Source organism: Carassius gibelio, chromosome B18 (genome assembly GCF_023724105.1).
Source record: "Carassius gibelio isolate Cgi1373 ecotype wild population from Czech Republic chromosome B18, carGib1.2-hapl.c, whole genome shotgun sequence".
Classification (NCBI taxonomy): Eukaryota; Metazoa; Chordata; class Actinopteri; order Cypriniformes; family Cyprinidae; genus Carassius; species Carassius gibelio.
The window spans coordinates 4215486-4231223 of record NC_068413.1 but is presented as its reverse complement, the minus strand read 5'-3'; the positions used below and the strand labels follow the sequence as shown (position 1 = coordinate 4231223).

General features: G+C 35.3%; 1 protein-coding gene across 1 annotated transcript in view; it reads left to right on the top strand.

Moving 5' to 3' along the window:
• Positions 1–15738, top strand: part of LOC127977551 (C-Jun-amino-terminal kinase-interacting protein 2-like) — a 29817-nt gene that overhangs the window by 804 nt on the left and 13275 nt on the right. The window contains exon 2 of the mRNA XM_052582473.1: positions 9578–9683. Coding sequence (XP_052438433.1) covers positions 9578–9683 — 106 coding nt within the window. The remainder of the gene's footprint in view (positions 1–9577; positions 9684–15738) is intronic.

Here is a 15738-nt window from a genome sequence, read left to right as displayed (position 1 = left end):
CATAACTGCATTTTAAATTTTGGCCACATTTTGTTCCCATAATTGTGTAATTATATAGTGCTACCAATGAACAGTAGGCCTATTTAATTGTGTTTGTGCAGCTGCTTGTAATTGTAAATTATTATTGGCATTACGGTAATATTACAAAGACATCTAAAATGGGTATTGAATGTAACCTCTTTTATCATTTTGTACCATTATTAAAGTCAAATTAACATTTTTTTTTTTAAATGTTAAGATCGAGTTTTGATGTGCAGTGCATAATATGAATGTACCTAGTACAACTGAGTATTAGTCATTTAAATGGATTAATAGAGTCATGTCACTTTCTGAAAACAGTATATTTAACAGTATATATATGCAGTTGCTACTGTAAGGATCTGTTTCCACCTGATCCAACCCTTAAAATGACTTTTATTTTTGGTGTAGCCGTCGAGACATATTAAATTATATATTTGAATTGAATAAAAGCCGTTAATTTAGATGTTACTGCATAAAGTTCAGTTTTAGGTTATTTGACAAAACCGTTTTTATTGTGTTGATTAGCTACTGGTGCGTAATTTTTTTTCATCTGTTATTTGCTACAAGGTGTAGATGAGTTTCTTTGTTCATTAAAACAGATTTGGAGAAATTTAGCTTTAAATCAATTGCTCCCCAAGATTCGTCTGCAGTGGATGGGTGCCGTCAGAATGAGAGTCCAAACAGCTGATAAAAACATCACAATAATCCACAAGTAATCAACATGACTACAGTCGATCAGTTAAGTGTTGTGAAGTTAAAAGCTGTGTGTTGAAACAAATCCATCATTAATATGTTTTCATATCAAACTCTTGCTTCTGGCTAAATATGAGACCTCTGTCCATAATACTGTTTTCTCTGTTTTAGAGAAGTGTGCACAGACAAAGCACCTTTTACAAGTCCAATGCAGTTTTACATGTTGAAAGAAACATGTTGCATGTCAAATATGGATTTTAATGTGAGAAGATAACAGTGGATGAACTTGGAGGAAGTTTTGTTCTTTGATAACCCGAGAGGAACATTTTTCAACAAATTTTAAAAGTGCGGTGACCGTAAATAACGTATAGTTTAGAGTTAACCAGTTTTGAAGAGAAATTGTTGGCTATAACCCATCCTATGAGTGACAGTTAATTTTCTCCATAGTACGCTATAGTCTTCCTGTCGCTCTTTCTCGCTCGCTCTAGTGCATTAATACAAAGCGATCCTTCCACCTTTATATTAAAACTACATTTCCCTCAGTACATGTGAGCAGAGGTAAAACAATCAGAAAATCCTAAGCTTCCAGCAGAATGAATCAAAAGAGTCTGACAGGTCACATCACATGTCTGACAGTCTGACGATCTCAGGTCAAGCGTCGACGAAAGCCCTGTGCTGGAACAGGGCAGGTGATTTCAAACAAGTCTTAAAAAAATGCTTAGTTATGATTTTGTTGTCAGCTCAAATTGATGCACCTCTCTTGCTTTTTTTTCCAGCTGTTCTTCTCTTTATCTGCTCTCTCTCTCTCTCTTTGTAATCCTTTTTCTCTCATTGTTTACTTTCCAGTGGAATTATGGGTTCATATGCTTCCCTTGTCCTCCCATAAACCTGTCATCTCTCCGAGTAGAAATAATGGGCTGCACTCTGCATTCTCTAATGCCTCAGGATAATGTCTTTAATGAAGAGAAAATATCAGTCTCTCTCTCAGATTGAAGTAGCTTTACTGGCATGATAAAAAGGCTTTGTACACTGTACACATTTGTACACGGCATACCCTCTGGCTCTCTGTTTATGTGCATGATTCACATCACAAATACTTTGAACTCTGGAAAAAAAATTGCTTTGAAAAGATTTCAGTTTAGAAATTGTTAGTAAATTTGCAAGTGGCAAGTGACACTGAATTAAATGTGAAATGTTTAACTAGTAAGATGGAAATAGTATTTTCTTCTAAAAATGTAATCTAATAATCTTTGTTTTAATTGCAACTTCAAAATAATAATAATGATAATAATAACTTATTACGAAGTGTATAGCCAAAGCATTTGAAGTGTAGATGCATACACAAAGTGCAAAAATATATTTAAATATCTTAACATATTCAGTAGAAAGTTTTAATCTATTTTTGCTTAATCTAATAATAAGTAATAATAATACAGTAAATCAAATTTGTTGTTGTTGATTTAGTTGTTTCCACATGAAGCTAATATATTTTTAAATATAAACTTTTGAAAAAATATTTAAAAAGAAAATTTGAAGCATTAGTACACAAATGGGCTTTTCCCAGTTCTCATACTGTGTGTGGGTTGAATTATGGCATGGATCTTCACTGACCAGGGAGCATAGAGTGTGTGTGTGTGTGTGTGTGTGTGTGTTTGATACGCATGGCTCAGCAGTACTCTTAGGTAATGCGCTGTGGTCTTAGTGCTGATGCTGTCTACAGAACCTAAAGTTTTCTCAAATAGACACTGCATAGGGACATAAAGAGATGAGCATAGCACACACATTCTAGTGCAGTGTAAAATACACTTATAAAAGCAGCCTCTCCTTAAGCTGCTTATGTAAGTCTACAGCTGCTCCCTTTGAAATACAGAAATATTGTGAAAATGTTTGTCTGTGTACATGTTTGGCAGTAAACATCTGCTTGGTAGCAAAAACATCTTATTGCTTCTGATCAAATTCGAAACAGTCATGCTGCTAAATATTTTGGTGAAAACTATGATTAATTATTTTCAGGATTCTTTTATACAGTATGGTACAGTACAGTATGGCCACATGACATTAAAATATCATATAGAATATGGGAATGTTTGGTGACCTACCTGTGAAATAAGCAGTGTGTCCTAAGTAAACTGAACTAAATTCCAGCTGCTGAGAGTCACGAGACGTAATTTCATTATAGAATGAGAAGTGTATTGGGAAGTATTTCCGGTCTGTTGTCACACATGCCCTTAGAAATGGTTTTTGAAGCATGAACTGTTCTATAACATATCTTTGAATAGTGTGGTATACCTTTGATTTAAATTGACGTAAAGTAAACACATTCATTACTTAATTCATTAATTCATACTTGATTGGCACAATGTAGGTATATTACAATATTTGATAACAAAATGTGGCAATTGACCAATCAAGTATTCTGGAGATCAATGTTCTAAATATAAATATTCATTCAACCATAGACACACATCAGCTTCTTTATCCTTTGTTCTTTTCCCTACAATATTAGCCAGTCTTGCAAAATCTCTCATGACTCGTCTAACCTTTGTCTTGCACATTTCTCTCCCTCTCTCTCTCCTCATTTACTGTTCTGTCGTTTCCTTTTCTACTCCTTTGCTCATAATTAATGCAGACACTTGCAGTCAAGTTCTGTGTAGAACTCGAGGCTGAGTTTCCTGGGTTTTTGCTTCATTTAGTGTCCCTTAATTCTCAGATCATTCTCTTTGTTGTTTAGATGTCAAACTAGATATAATTAAGAAATTTAACATCTATGATAATATCGTAATTGTTGTTTTAATGATATATGAGCTGACAGTGTGTCACTCAAAAAAAAAAGTAAAAATAATTTAAGAGTTCAAAAGCATTCACGGCAAGATTAAGCTAGAATGCGGTTAGAATGGCCATATAATTCAAGCTATGAAAGCAACAAAAATATTTTTAAAATATACAATATATGATATAGTTGATATACATTTTTATGAATATCAGCATACTAGCACGATCGCGAATAATACCGATTTTATACAGTAGTTCAACAAACAACAGACACAAATATTTGCCTGTTTTTGTCTAAATGAATCTGTTCCTGAATGAGTCATTTGAGTCAGTAATTCAATTCGTTTCTAATTAGAATTGTGTGAACTAATGATTTAATGAATCGCTCATAAAGACAGGGACTTTACATTGTGTACTGCTGGTTTTAGTATCCTATTTATTTATCCATGATGTTTAATTAAATTTTCTTCAAGGATGTCTGTGTGCGTGTGTGTGTGTATATATATATATATATACAGTATATATATTTCTTTTTGTAAATATCACTTAGCCATAGTTAGAACAAGAATGCATGTTTGAAAGAAAAGTTAAGTTTTTACTCTATAGTGTGTTATGGTTAATTATTATTTGCAGAAATCAAGCATAATAAATATTGTGTGTGTGTGTGTAAAAAAAAAAAAATCTTGTATTGTACTGTATAGTATTGTTATTTTATTCTGACTTTCTTTCTAATCTGACTCTTCATTGCATTTGGACTGTATTAAAGTGCATGCAACAGTCCAGAAGTCACCTTTGTTTGAAAACAAACCATCTCAGAGAATAGATGCATGATTCAGCACATTAAGCCCATCTCTGGTGGGATGTGGTTGTCATGGTGACAGCTGCAGAGGTGACCTCACCCTACTTAACCTGCCGTGTGTCTCAGAGGCGTCTGCTAATGGTGTGACATCATCCCTTGCACAGCGCTGCTACTATGGCAACAGCCAATGATTGGCAGCATATGTGCGTCCCCCAGGGCCTGAAACATGCCCCACCTTTTGTAATCAGGATTAATGGGTATGGAGCAGCCGACTAATGTTTGTCAGGAAGACTGGAGAGTAAAATTGTGTCTTTTTGTGAAACAATCAAACACAAGGAACAATCAAGATGGTCATCAGCAAGGAACCTAATAAATAATCTCTTCATGCACAAGATTGATAAGGCTGTTTATGGAGAGGTTAGAAGTTCATTGAGAAAACCGCTGTTTTATCTTTGATTATGTGAATAACATCCCATCTGTAGATGGGACCTATTAAATCTTTTTGTCGCTGTGACTTAGTTAATGATTTCGCCCATTCCTTCACACCATTTTAAACCATTTACCAATAAATAACCACTCCGTATCATCACAGAACACATGCTGTGTTTGCACATTCAAAACCTGTCACAACAATATCGAAATATCACCAAGACGTTACTGCAGTGAGTTTATGGGATTTTTTTTTCACATTTATATATATATATATATATATATATATATATAATATATATAAAAAATAACACATTATTTTATGGTGTGTGTGTGTGTGTGTAAAACACTTTTAATGAGGTGAAACTGACTTTGAATACTTTGCCACTTACTGTAGGTTAATATGCAAAGCTAAATGTGTTTGCAGATGCATCCCGTCATTAGCACTGCTGCTAGATCAGGTTTTTGTGAACTCCTTCATAATTAATGAATCACTTTGCATCTGTAACTAATATCACAGAGTGGTTCAGAGTCTAGAGCACAGCTTCTCCCAGGAGCTCCTGTAGCGTCTGCTGTCAAGCCACAGTTTAGATCTGAGCATGGCTGTGAATGGAGACCGAGATCTGCTGTTGATCTGTTTTTCTTTTTAATTTTGTTTTTTCATGTGAGGCATGATTTGGTTTAGCTAGTCTTAGAAGTGGCATTATACCATAAACACACACACAAACACACACACTGGGGTGACTTGCTCAGTGGAAAGACATTCTTCTACGGTAAATCCTCTGATATTCCAGTGATTAAACAGAAGCTCATTTAAACACATCTTCAAAGCGCACAATCCACTGTCTGAGTTTTTCTCATGTATGTGGGATTATTTCCACACTCCGAGTTTCATCTCATGGGAGGGTCATTAGAGGCTCTTGAAGAAATATGTTCAGCACTGAAATCCCTGTAAACGGTGCTCTGATCAGGATGGTGGGTTGACAGAGGTTAGAGAAATATTCGCTTTTTCTGGAAGCCTTTTCTAAACTCAAGAGATTAAGCTGAACCTTGTTGTATGTGGATCCACTTTTAAAATCATATTGATAATTATTTGTTTTGTATTTTATACTGCATTCTATATAGAGCACGAATTCTGAGTATGGGTCACCATACTTGACTTCACTTTTTTTTCACTTTTATATATTCTGCAGAAGAAAAAAAAAGACTGATGGTGAATTAAAGGGATAGTACACCCAAAAATTTACTGACCCTAATGTTGTTGAAAACCTATGATTATTTTTTTTTTACCGGTAGAATTCTCAACCAATTCAGCTAGCACTCGTCTGAAATGTAATGCCCCTTTCCATAATCACGAGCTTCATCTTCCAAAATAAATGTAAAGACAGTTAATAATGTCCTTAGTTTTACCATCAGTTCAAGACCGAAAGGGGAACAGAATGGTGTGACTGATGCCGCGTTTCCACCGCAGGAACTTTACCCAGGAACTAGGGACTTTGGCCTGGTACTATGTGTGTTTCCACTGAAGGAACCAGGAACTAAATAAAGTTCCGGGTAAAAAAAACCCCTCAGAAATTCCAGGAGGGCAGGGTTTCATATTTTATTGAAGCATCCCTGGGCGCCGCCATTGGTTAGCGGACCCCATTCATTTTGCCATCAATTTGACAGCAAATAACTTTTACATCCGAGGCATTTTTCATCCTGTGTCCATTTCTTTTACTGTCGATGAGAAAGTCTCTGCTGGCGAGGTAGTACTTTTTCAAAGTTCCGGTACTTTCGGGGGCGGGACTTGGGCGCTAAACATCCTGACTGGTTGAGTTTACGCAGCATTGGTTGAGTTCAACCACCATTTATTCGGATCATTTTCAAAATATAACTGTTATTGTGTCATGAAATGTAATTTAAAAAGTATTTCAGGTGAGAATGTAGTTGTTTATAACTCAAATCCGCAGTTTATTTATAAAGACAGTGCCTATTTAAAAATGTGTTTCGCCGATTTCGGAGATGAGCTCCACGTGATCAGAGGGAGCTCGGTTGTCATGTATCCGCAGAGAGCACTCTCACCTCGGCTAGACCTTCTGATGTGTGCCACTGGCTCTGATGTCTCTTTAGTGGCTAAACAAAATATAACTCATTTTGGGTAAATCTAACAAGTTAACTTTGGTCTGTATTCAATTTATCCATGTTAAAATTAAAATAAAAAAGGCAAATTTATATAATATTTAGTTTCACTGTAATGGATGTGTATGTATGTATGTATGTATGTATGTATGTATGTGTATATATATATATATAATATATATATATATATACACACATTTCCCTGAACTAAGTAAATTTCTGCAGTTGTTATTGTGTTTAAATGAAAGGAGGCAGTGGTATTTGATATCCTATTTCGTTTTATTGTTAATATACAGAGAGGAAAATTGCAGTAGCCATGGTCAGCTGACTGATGTTATCAAATACGCTGCTGTTTGCAGATTTACTGGATTTGCGTCATCGCGGACGTCACACGCCTGAGTCGAATTGCCAAAGTCCGAACTACCGAGGATGCACGTCCAAAATCAGTGTACTTTGTATAGAGAAACGTGCGCAGACCTACGTCACTAGACTATTTGCCTAATCTTCCCGGTACTTTAGGCCACGGTGGCAATACAGAAAAGCAACAGGTCTGGGTGGAAAAAAGTTCCTGGCGGAAAAAGTTCCTAATTTAAATTAATTTTGGTGGAAACGCGGCAATAGTGATGAATAGTGATGAAGCTCGTATGTGTTTCTATGTGTTTGTGTTTGCAGTACACAAGCCATGGTTAAAACAGCTGACTCCACTGTGTGAACCTGTCTCTCTCTCTCTCTTTCTCACACACACACGCACGCGCACACACACACACACACACACACACGCACATGCAAAACTAATTTGAAAAGGCCAATAGCAAATACTTAAACTAATAACAAAACATACTCCCAGCAGCTGATTCAGAAAGTAAAGTCAACACTAACTTCGGTTACTGAAACCATGCCGCCTTTCTTTGTGTGAACATTTGGACAGTATTACACAAATATTTCCACATCGTGACATAGACATGTGGAGGTGTGTTAAAACGAGGCATTTTAGGGGGCGTGACAGAGTCTAAAATTGATAAAGAATATCTCTCAGGATTTGAGAATTTAGTCTATGCAACTTTACAGATCTTAATTATTCACCAAAACCTTGTAACACCCCAAAGAGAAAGAAAAAATGTAAATGACCCATTTGAATGCAGACCAATTCATGGTTTAGCACTGTTTTGGAGTTGTACTTTACTGATTAAATGATTTGTGGTTTTTAGATGACGATTGGTAACATTTGTCAGCATAGTGAGTCCAGCAGTTTTGACCTGTGACACAAAAACCAGGAATAGCTTGAACATTCACAGAACACAATGAGTCATTATTGATGAACGTGATTCACTTACATGTGCCTTGTGAGAAAAAAGGCTATGAGTGCCAGCAGAGAAATGATCACATTAAAAGACCAAAACAGCACAAATTAGTAAATGTAATGAGTTCATCACAGCATAAATCATGTTTGCCCACTTGAAGCTGTTTTTATGATGTGCATAGATGATATTGGTTTACAAATAGGCGTATACACAGGGGATCAGAAACCACAAAATAAAAATAAAAAATCTGGAGTGAACTGCTTTTCTTTTAAACGACAAAGTTTAGTCCATTTTACTTTTGTTTTTATTATGTTATTGTATTTAAATGTTTTATTTCTTCATAAATTAAATAAAGGCATTTTTTTTATTATTTGAGTATTAAATTATTGTTTCTAACCATGTTTGTCACTAAAAATCACAGGGCCTGGGGCTTTTTTGTGTAATTTATTTTGTATTATTTAATTTATATCTATTCATTAATGGAATGATTACTTATCTACTTTATAAAAAAATGTTTTTGCTCTCAGGTTCATGGATGGGCTGACAACAATTTATAGAATTAACTGATGTGTGATGTTCTATATTGCAACAACTTTTAATGTGCTTAACTATTTGGATTTTAGTGCTGATATTAACCTGCGTGTTTCATCATATGAATAATTTTTTGTAGCAATATTAGTAGATTAATAACTAAGACTTATTACTGTAAAAATTGATTAAAGCATTACATAGGGCCTTCTGCTCTGAAACCAGATCTATATTAAAAATATCAATATTTTCAGACAAGAGCACCCAGTAAACAATCGTTCTCCTCCTCCCTCTTTCTTTGGTTCTGTCGTGGATCCTCCATACATCACAAGTCTGTGTGTTTGTGGTGCTCTGACTGTGAAAAGCTGCATTGCAGCACTGCTGTCAGCCCAGTAGAGCTCAGCTGAGGCTAAATCGTCCCTGTGTTAGCAGCTAGCATACACCAGAATCCGGCTTAATACATTTTGCTGACAAAGTAGAGCCAATTAAGGCTAAACAGAGGCTGGCCTTATTTAGCAGCATGCTAACCCACTTATCAATAATGTTTAAATGTTGTTTAAAGGTGTGCTGACCATGTCTTAGCTGGTGCTGTGCTTCTGTGTTTGTGTTTGTGTGTGCATATGAAAGAGAGAGAGCTAATCTGAGTGACCTTGTGGATTTCTTGGGCTAGTGACCTGTGTGTGTGAAAAAAAAAACTGCTATGTCTTAGCAGCTCATATTTCAGATCAGACTTCCACAGGGACACATACACACATATATTAGCCAGCACATCTCATAGATGTTATAGTTTTTATACAGAGATGATGATATTTTCTAACCATCACACAACCCTGCTGATTTTTAAAGAAAATCATGATTTGATTTGAGTATTGATTTGAACTTTTGTATTCATTATTTGTGTTTCTGTTTGCAGGCCGGCTCATGACATCAGTCTGGAGGAGTTTGATGATGAAGATTTGTCTGAAATCACAGATGATTGTGGCATAGGCCTCAACTATGACTCTGACCCTTACGAAAAGGTTTGAACCATTCACAATGCATCTATTTTATATTATATTATATTATTTTATTTTATTTTATTTATTGAGTCTAGTGTACTACAGACTAGTGTGGTACTTCCAGGAAACCGTAAGCTCAACCATGCTCAGCAGGTTGTTTATGTACTCAATAAGAGCTGCTAATATTCACATATTTACATATGGATGAATATGTGGCTTATCGCACCTTTGGATATCACTTCATTTGGCAGTCATGCATGTAAAAGAGCTCATTTGCATTTTAAAAGGCTGTAGGTTTGAAAGCATAAATCTTGTCTGTCTGTCTGTCTATCTATCTTTTGATGCAGTTCTACATCATGTTTGCTATGTCAATTAAAGTTCAACTCAAATTCAGGATGAAAAAACATTCTCCATTGAATTCTGAATTTTAAATGGAAAGAAAACATGAATTTCTGTTGAACTATTGTAAAACATCCAAATGTAGAAGTCTTTCCCCTTTGTACTGTGTTAATATGGATGTGATTATGGAAATATTTGTATTTGATGTGTGTGCTGGCTGCACTGAGGGATTGTAAATGTTTGTTTGTGGTGGCGGTGTGCCACGGCTGCAGTAGAAGGGCTGGTGAGCCAGTGAAGTTTGCTGCTATGCAGACCTCTCTTCTCAGCTTTCTGCACCCCAGTTTTGTTAGAAACAAAACCACTTCTTCCTCAGCCTGCTCCTAATTTCGTCTGCCTGTGTTCTCTGCAAAATGTTCAAACATGCATGTATCGCTTCGATAATAACATCTCACATGCCTTTGGTGTGTCAAATTGATTTAAATGCAGTGATTCGATCCACACAATCGCAGTCTGTGGGCATCATAGCATGCAGTGACCTCACATTGTTCAGTATGTAGGAAGATTGATTGGTTGGTTCTGGATGGTGATTGGACAGTCCATAGGCAGGTCATTTATTGATTTGTAGGGTGATCTCAAAGTGGGCGACCATGCAGTCAATGCAGTGTGTCAGGCTACAGGTTTTCTTTTTTTTTGACACAGTTAGCGGCTCTAATTAGGCAAACACATACACACACAAAGGCCTGTCCCACAGGAATATGTCACGTGGAAGCAGCACTGCATTGTGTTTGAAGGGCCTGTCCCTTGTCTATGCAGCTAAAGTCTACAAAATCACAGAAAACCTCAAATGTGCCACTAAGTGCAGTTACAGTATTGTTCAAAATAATAGCAGTACAATGTGACTAACCAGAATAATCAAGGTTTTTCGTATATTTTTTTATTGCTACGTGGCAAACAAGTTACCAGTAGGTTCAGTAGATTGTCAGAAAACAAATGAGACCCAGCATTCATGATATGCACGCTCTTAAGGCTGTGCAATTGGGCAATTAGTTGAATTAGTTGAAAGGGGTGTGTTCAAAAAAATAGCAGTGTGGCATTCAATCACTGAGGTCATCAATTTTGTGAAGAAACAGGTGTGAATCAGGTGGCCCCTATTTAAGGATGAAGCCAACACTTGTTGAACATGCATTTGAAAGCTGAGGAAAATGGGTCGTTCAAGACATTGTTCAGAAGAACAGCGTACTTTGATTAAAAAGTTGATTAGAGAGGGGAGAACCTATAAAGAGGTGCAAAAAATGATAGGCTGTTCAGCTAAAATGATCTCCAATGCCTTAAAATGGAGAGCAAAACCAGAGAGACGTGGAAGAAAACGGAAGACAACCATCAAAATGGATAGAAGAATAACCAGAATGGCAAAGGCTCAGCCAATGATCACCTCCAGGATGATCAAAGACAGTCTGGAGTTACCTGTAAGTACTGTGACAGTTAAAAGACGTCTGTGTGAAGCTAATCTATTTTCAAGAATCCCCCGCAAAGTCCCTCTGTTAAAAAAAAGGGAGAAGAGGTTACAATTTGCCAAAGAACACATCAACTGGCCTAAAGAGAAATGGAGGAACATTTTGTGGACTGATGAGAGTAAAATTGTTCTTTTTGGGTCCGAGGGCCACAGGCAGTTTGTGAGACGACCCCCAAACTCTGAATTCAAGCCACAGTACACAGTGAAGACAGTGAAGCATGGAGGTGCAAGCATCATGATATGGGCATGTTTCTCCTACTATGGTGTTGGGCCTATTTATCGCATACCAGGGATCATGGATCAGTTTGCATATGTTAAAATACTTGAAGAGGTCATGTTGCCCTATGCTGAAGAGGACATGCCCTTGAAATGGTTGTTTCAACAAGACAATGACCCAAAACACACTAGTAAACGGGCAAAGTCTTGGTTCCAAACCAACAAAATTAATGTTATGGAGTGGCCAGCCCAATCTCCAGACCTTAATCCAATTGAGAACTTGTGGGGTGATATCAAAAATGCTGTTTCTGAAGCAAAACCAAGAAATGTGAATGAATTGTGGAATGTTGTTAAAGAATCATGGAGTGGAATAACAGCTGAGAGGTGCCACAAGTTGGTTGACTCCATGCCACACAGATGTCAAGCAGTTTTAAAAAACTGTGGTCATACAACTAAATATTAGTTTAGTGATTCACAGGATTGCTAAATCCCAGAAAAAAAAAATGTTTGTACAAAATAGTTTTGAGTTTGTACAGTCAAAGGTAGACACTGCTATTTTTTTGAACACACCCCTTTCAACTAATTGCCCAATTGCACAGCCTTAAGAGCGTGCATATCATGAATGCTGGGTCTTGTTTGTTTTCTGACAATCTACTGAACCTACTGGTAACTTGTTTGCCACGTAGCAATAAAAAATATACTAAAAACCTTGATTATTCTGGTTAGTCACATTGTACTGCTATTATTTTGAACAATACTGTATATAAGAAACCTTCAAGGTTTATACAAACAATAACTATTGGTTTGGAAATATTTATTCGGTGTCGTATTTACTTTATATTAGTATTTGACATGGTATCATTAATGATGAACACTTTTGTGTGAAGGTGATTTATGCATTTCTGATTTTTTTGTTTAATTTGAACAGGTCAAGAAGGTAGTTGTACTGTAGCCTTTATTTGGTGACCGTATGCAGTTGCTAGGAATGTTTGACAGGTTAGCAACAGTAACCAAGGAGGAAACATGAGAAGCTTATCATCGTATATCTGTGGACTGATTGTAATGGCTATTTTCTACCATGGGGCTGTGATGTTAACATTAAAACTATTTTACAATGAAAATCGGTTTATTATGGAAGCCGTTTCTGCCAGATAAAATTATTTTTATTTTTTTTATAAAGGTAATTGTGACTTTTTATAGCACAATTCTGAATATTTCCTCTTTTTTTTCTCTCTCTCTCAGAATTAGCAAGATATAAAGACAGGATTAAGAGAAATAAACTCATTGCAAGATATAAACTTGCAATAGTTTTTTTTGTAATTCTGAGATCTTACAAATCTTAGTTCATATCACAATTATTTTTTTACAGCATGGAATAATAATAAATAAACTATTTTTTCACAATTGTAAGTTTATATCTCACAGTTCAGACTTTTCTTCTCAGAGTTATAAATATTTTTGAACGGAAACTTTGTAATTACGCAAATATTTACTCTCCAAACAGTAATATAATGTTTATAGTAATTACCACATTTGATTGTTTTTGTTCTAAATGTTGTAATGACGCAAATGCTACAATGATACGTTCCTATTTAGCTCACTGAACTTTTACTAGCTGCGTAACAGATCTTTTGAGACAGAAAAAATCTTTGTAAAATCTGAAAATATGGTGTTCTTGTACCTCTCTGATGAGATTAAAGTCCTACAATTATGAAGGGAGAGATCCTGTATATCAAACTCACTTCTCCAGTGAAGATCACTCATCTCTTAAAAATCAGTTTCTCCAATTTTTTTGTTCATCCATTTTTCCTATTATGCCTTATGTGAAAGCATTATTTTTATTTATGTGATTTCTGTTAGAGCTTTCAGAAAGCCCACAATTATTTTTATATTTATTATAGTACAGTAGTAGGTTTTCATAAAGTCTTCTTTTTTTTGCAGCTTGAATCAGTTTTTAACATTCCATATCACACATCTCATGACAAAAACACACCTACTACACATGCTGTGAAATATAGATAAATGCATTTGAGAGATTTGTTGCTGTGCTCATTGCGCCAGTCAGTAACGATTGTGACACTTTGACATTAACATTTCTAGAATGATTCTTGTACAGATCATTTCCAGCCAACAATTCCATCCTTCCAATCGCTCTCTAACTCTCTCTCTCTCTCTCTCGCTTTCTTCATGGATTATTCATTCTGTCACACAGAGCTCCGGCTCTCCGAGTACAATTAACAGATTTGGTTTTCTGGGGGTTTTCAAATTACAGCATGTGGATGAACGCTAACTGAGTAGTGTGCAGGATTTGAAAAACAACATGAAATGGCATTCACAACTCCTTAAACTTGCGTAATATGACATGTTTCTTAATGAAATAGAATATGTGGCTTAAAATCTACAAACTACATCAGCAGAAAAAGTAAAGGAATTAAAGAGTAGGAAGAATGTTGTGATGAAAGCAAATCATTTTATTATGAAAAAAGCACATTATGAATGTCATCTTCATGAATTTGTTAATAATTATTATGATAAACAAATTATATTATTGTTCATTATTTGTTGCCCAGCTGTACACCCTTCATTTAGATGAAGCTGAAATTTATATAATTTCTTACGTCTTTCAGGCCCACTCATTATGTAGAGCTAAAGTGCATGTTTAAGGGTTAAATCTGCAGTTATAGTGTTTGATGAATCTCTGTCTGTGTGTGTGTGTGTGTGTGTGTGAGGGATTAGCTTAGCAACATGAGATGTGCCATCTTAGTGTCTGTCCAAACTTCTCATAATTAGAGATCAAAGACAAGAGGGTGAGATGTTTTTCTTCTGAAGCTGTGTTTGTGTGTGTGTGTGTGTGTGTGTGAATACTCACTCAGTGCGTGTGTGTTGTTCTACGTTCATTTGTTTGTGGATTTTTTTTTTTACACATTTTCTAGTTTGTGTATACAGAGGAAATATTTAGCTGGTTACATTTCATCACATTGCAATCTGCTAAACTGAGTGATATGCTGTGGCTCAGAACCCCAGAGGAAAGACGTGGAGTTATTATTGATGTCATCAGCTCAGAGGGTGGAGCAGAAAACACTGCTATGTGCAGGTGGGCCATTCCTGCTAACACTGTATTGACCTTAATTTCTGCTTTCACAGCATTTTATTACTGGCCCTTTGTGTTTTTTAATTGGATTTTTTTAATTTATATATATATATATATATATATATATATATATATATAATTTTATATAGGGTTCACAAGGGATAGTAACAGGGGTAGTTGCCTCAAGATCTATATCTCAGATTCTGACTAAAAAAAGACATACATTCAGACAACAATTTGTATAATTAACTTTTTAATCCAGGTAGCTTTTTCATGTTTCATTTCATGTTTTAAAATGTAATTAACTTTTCTACAATTAATAACTTTAATTTTTTTAATTCACAAACTTCAGAAATATTTATTATGGTGGAAAAAAGAAATATAATAACCGTAAAAACAACCCATGGCATTCTCTAAAGATTCTTAATAATATACTACACTTCATATAAGATGATTTACACCTTTATTGAAATAAACAAGATATGATTACCTGGACAAAGAGCATTTTTTTTCCCATTAGGCAATGACAGTATAAGAATGTTCATTTTTATTTTATTTTATTTTATCAGGTAAATGACTTATACAAATAAATAAATAATCATAAACTCATAAACAAACTTAACTTCAGAAATATTTATTGGGGTAAAAAAAATCTAAAAAGTGTAAAAACTACCCCTGGTTCTTCCTATAAGGATTCTTAATAATATACTATAATATATAATTTAATTATAATTCTTATTTGAAGTAAATGAGATATGATTACCTTATTATAGTTTTTTTGTAACTAATAAATCAGGCAACACTGACTGACTCATTCAGAACTAATGAATAGGTTGTCTAATGAATTATTCAAGAGCCCTCGATTATGCAGTGCTGTAGTTAATGTCTGCATTAGTATAGATACTTGTCTTAGACAT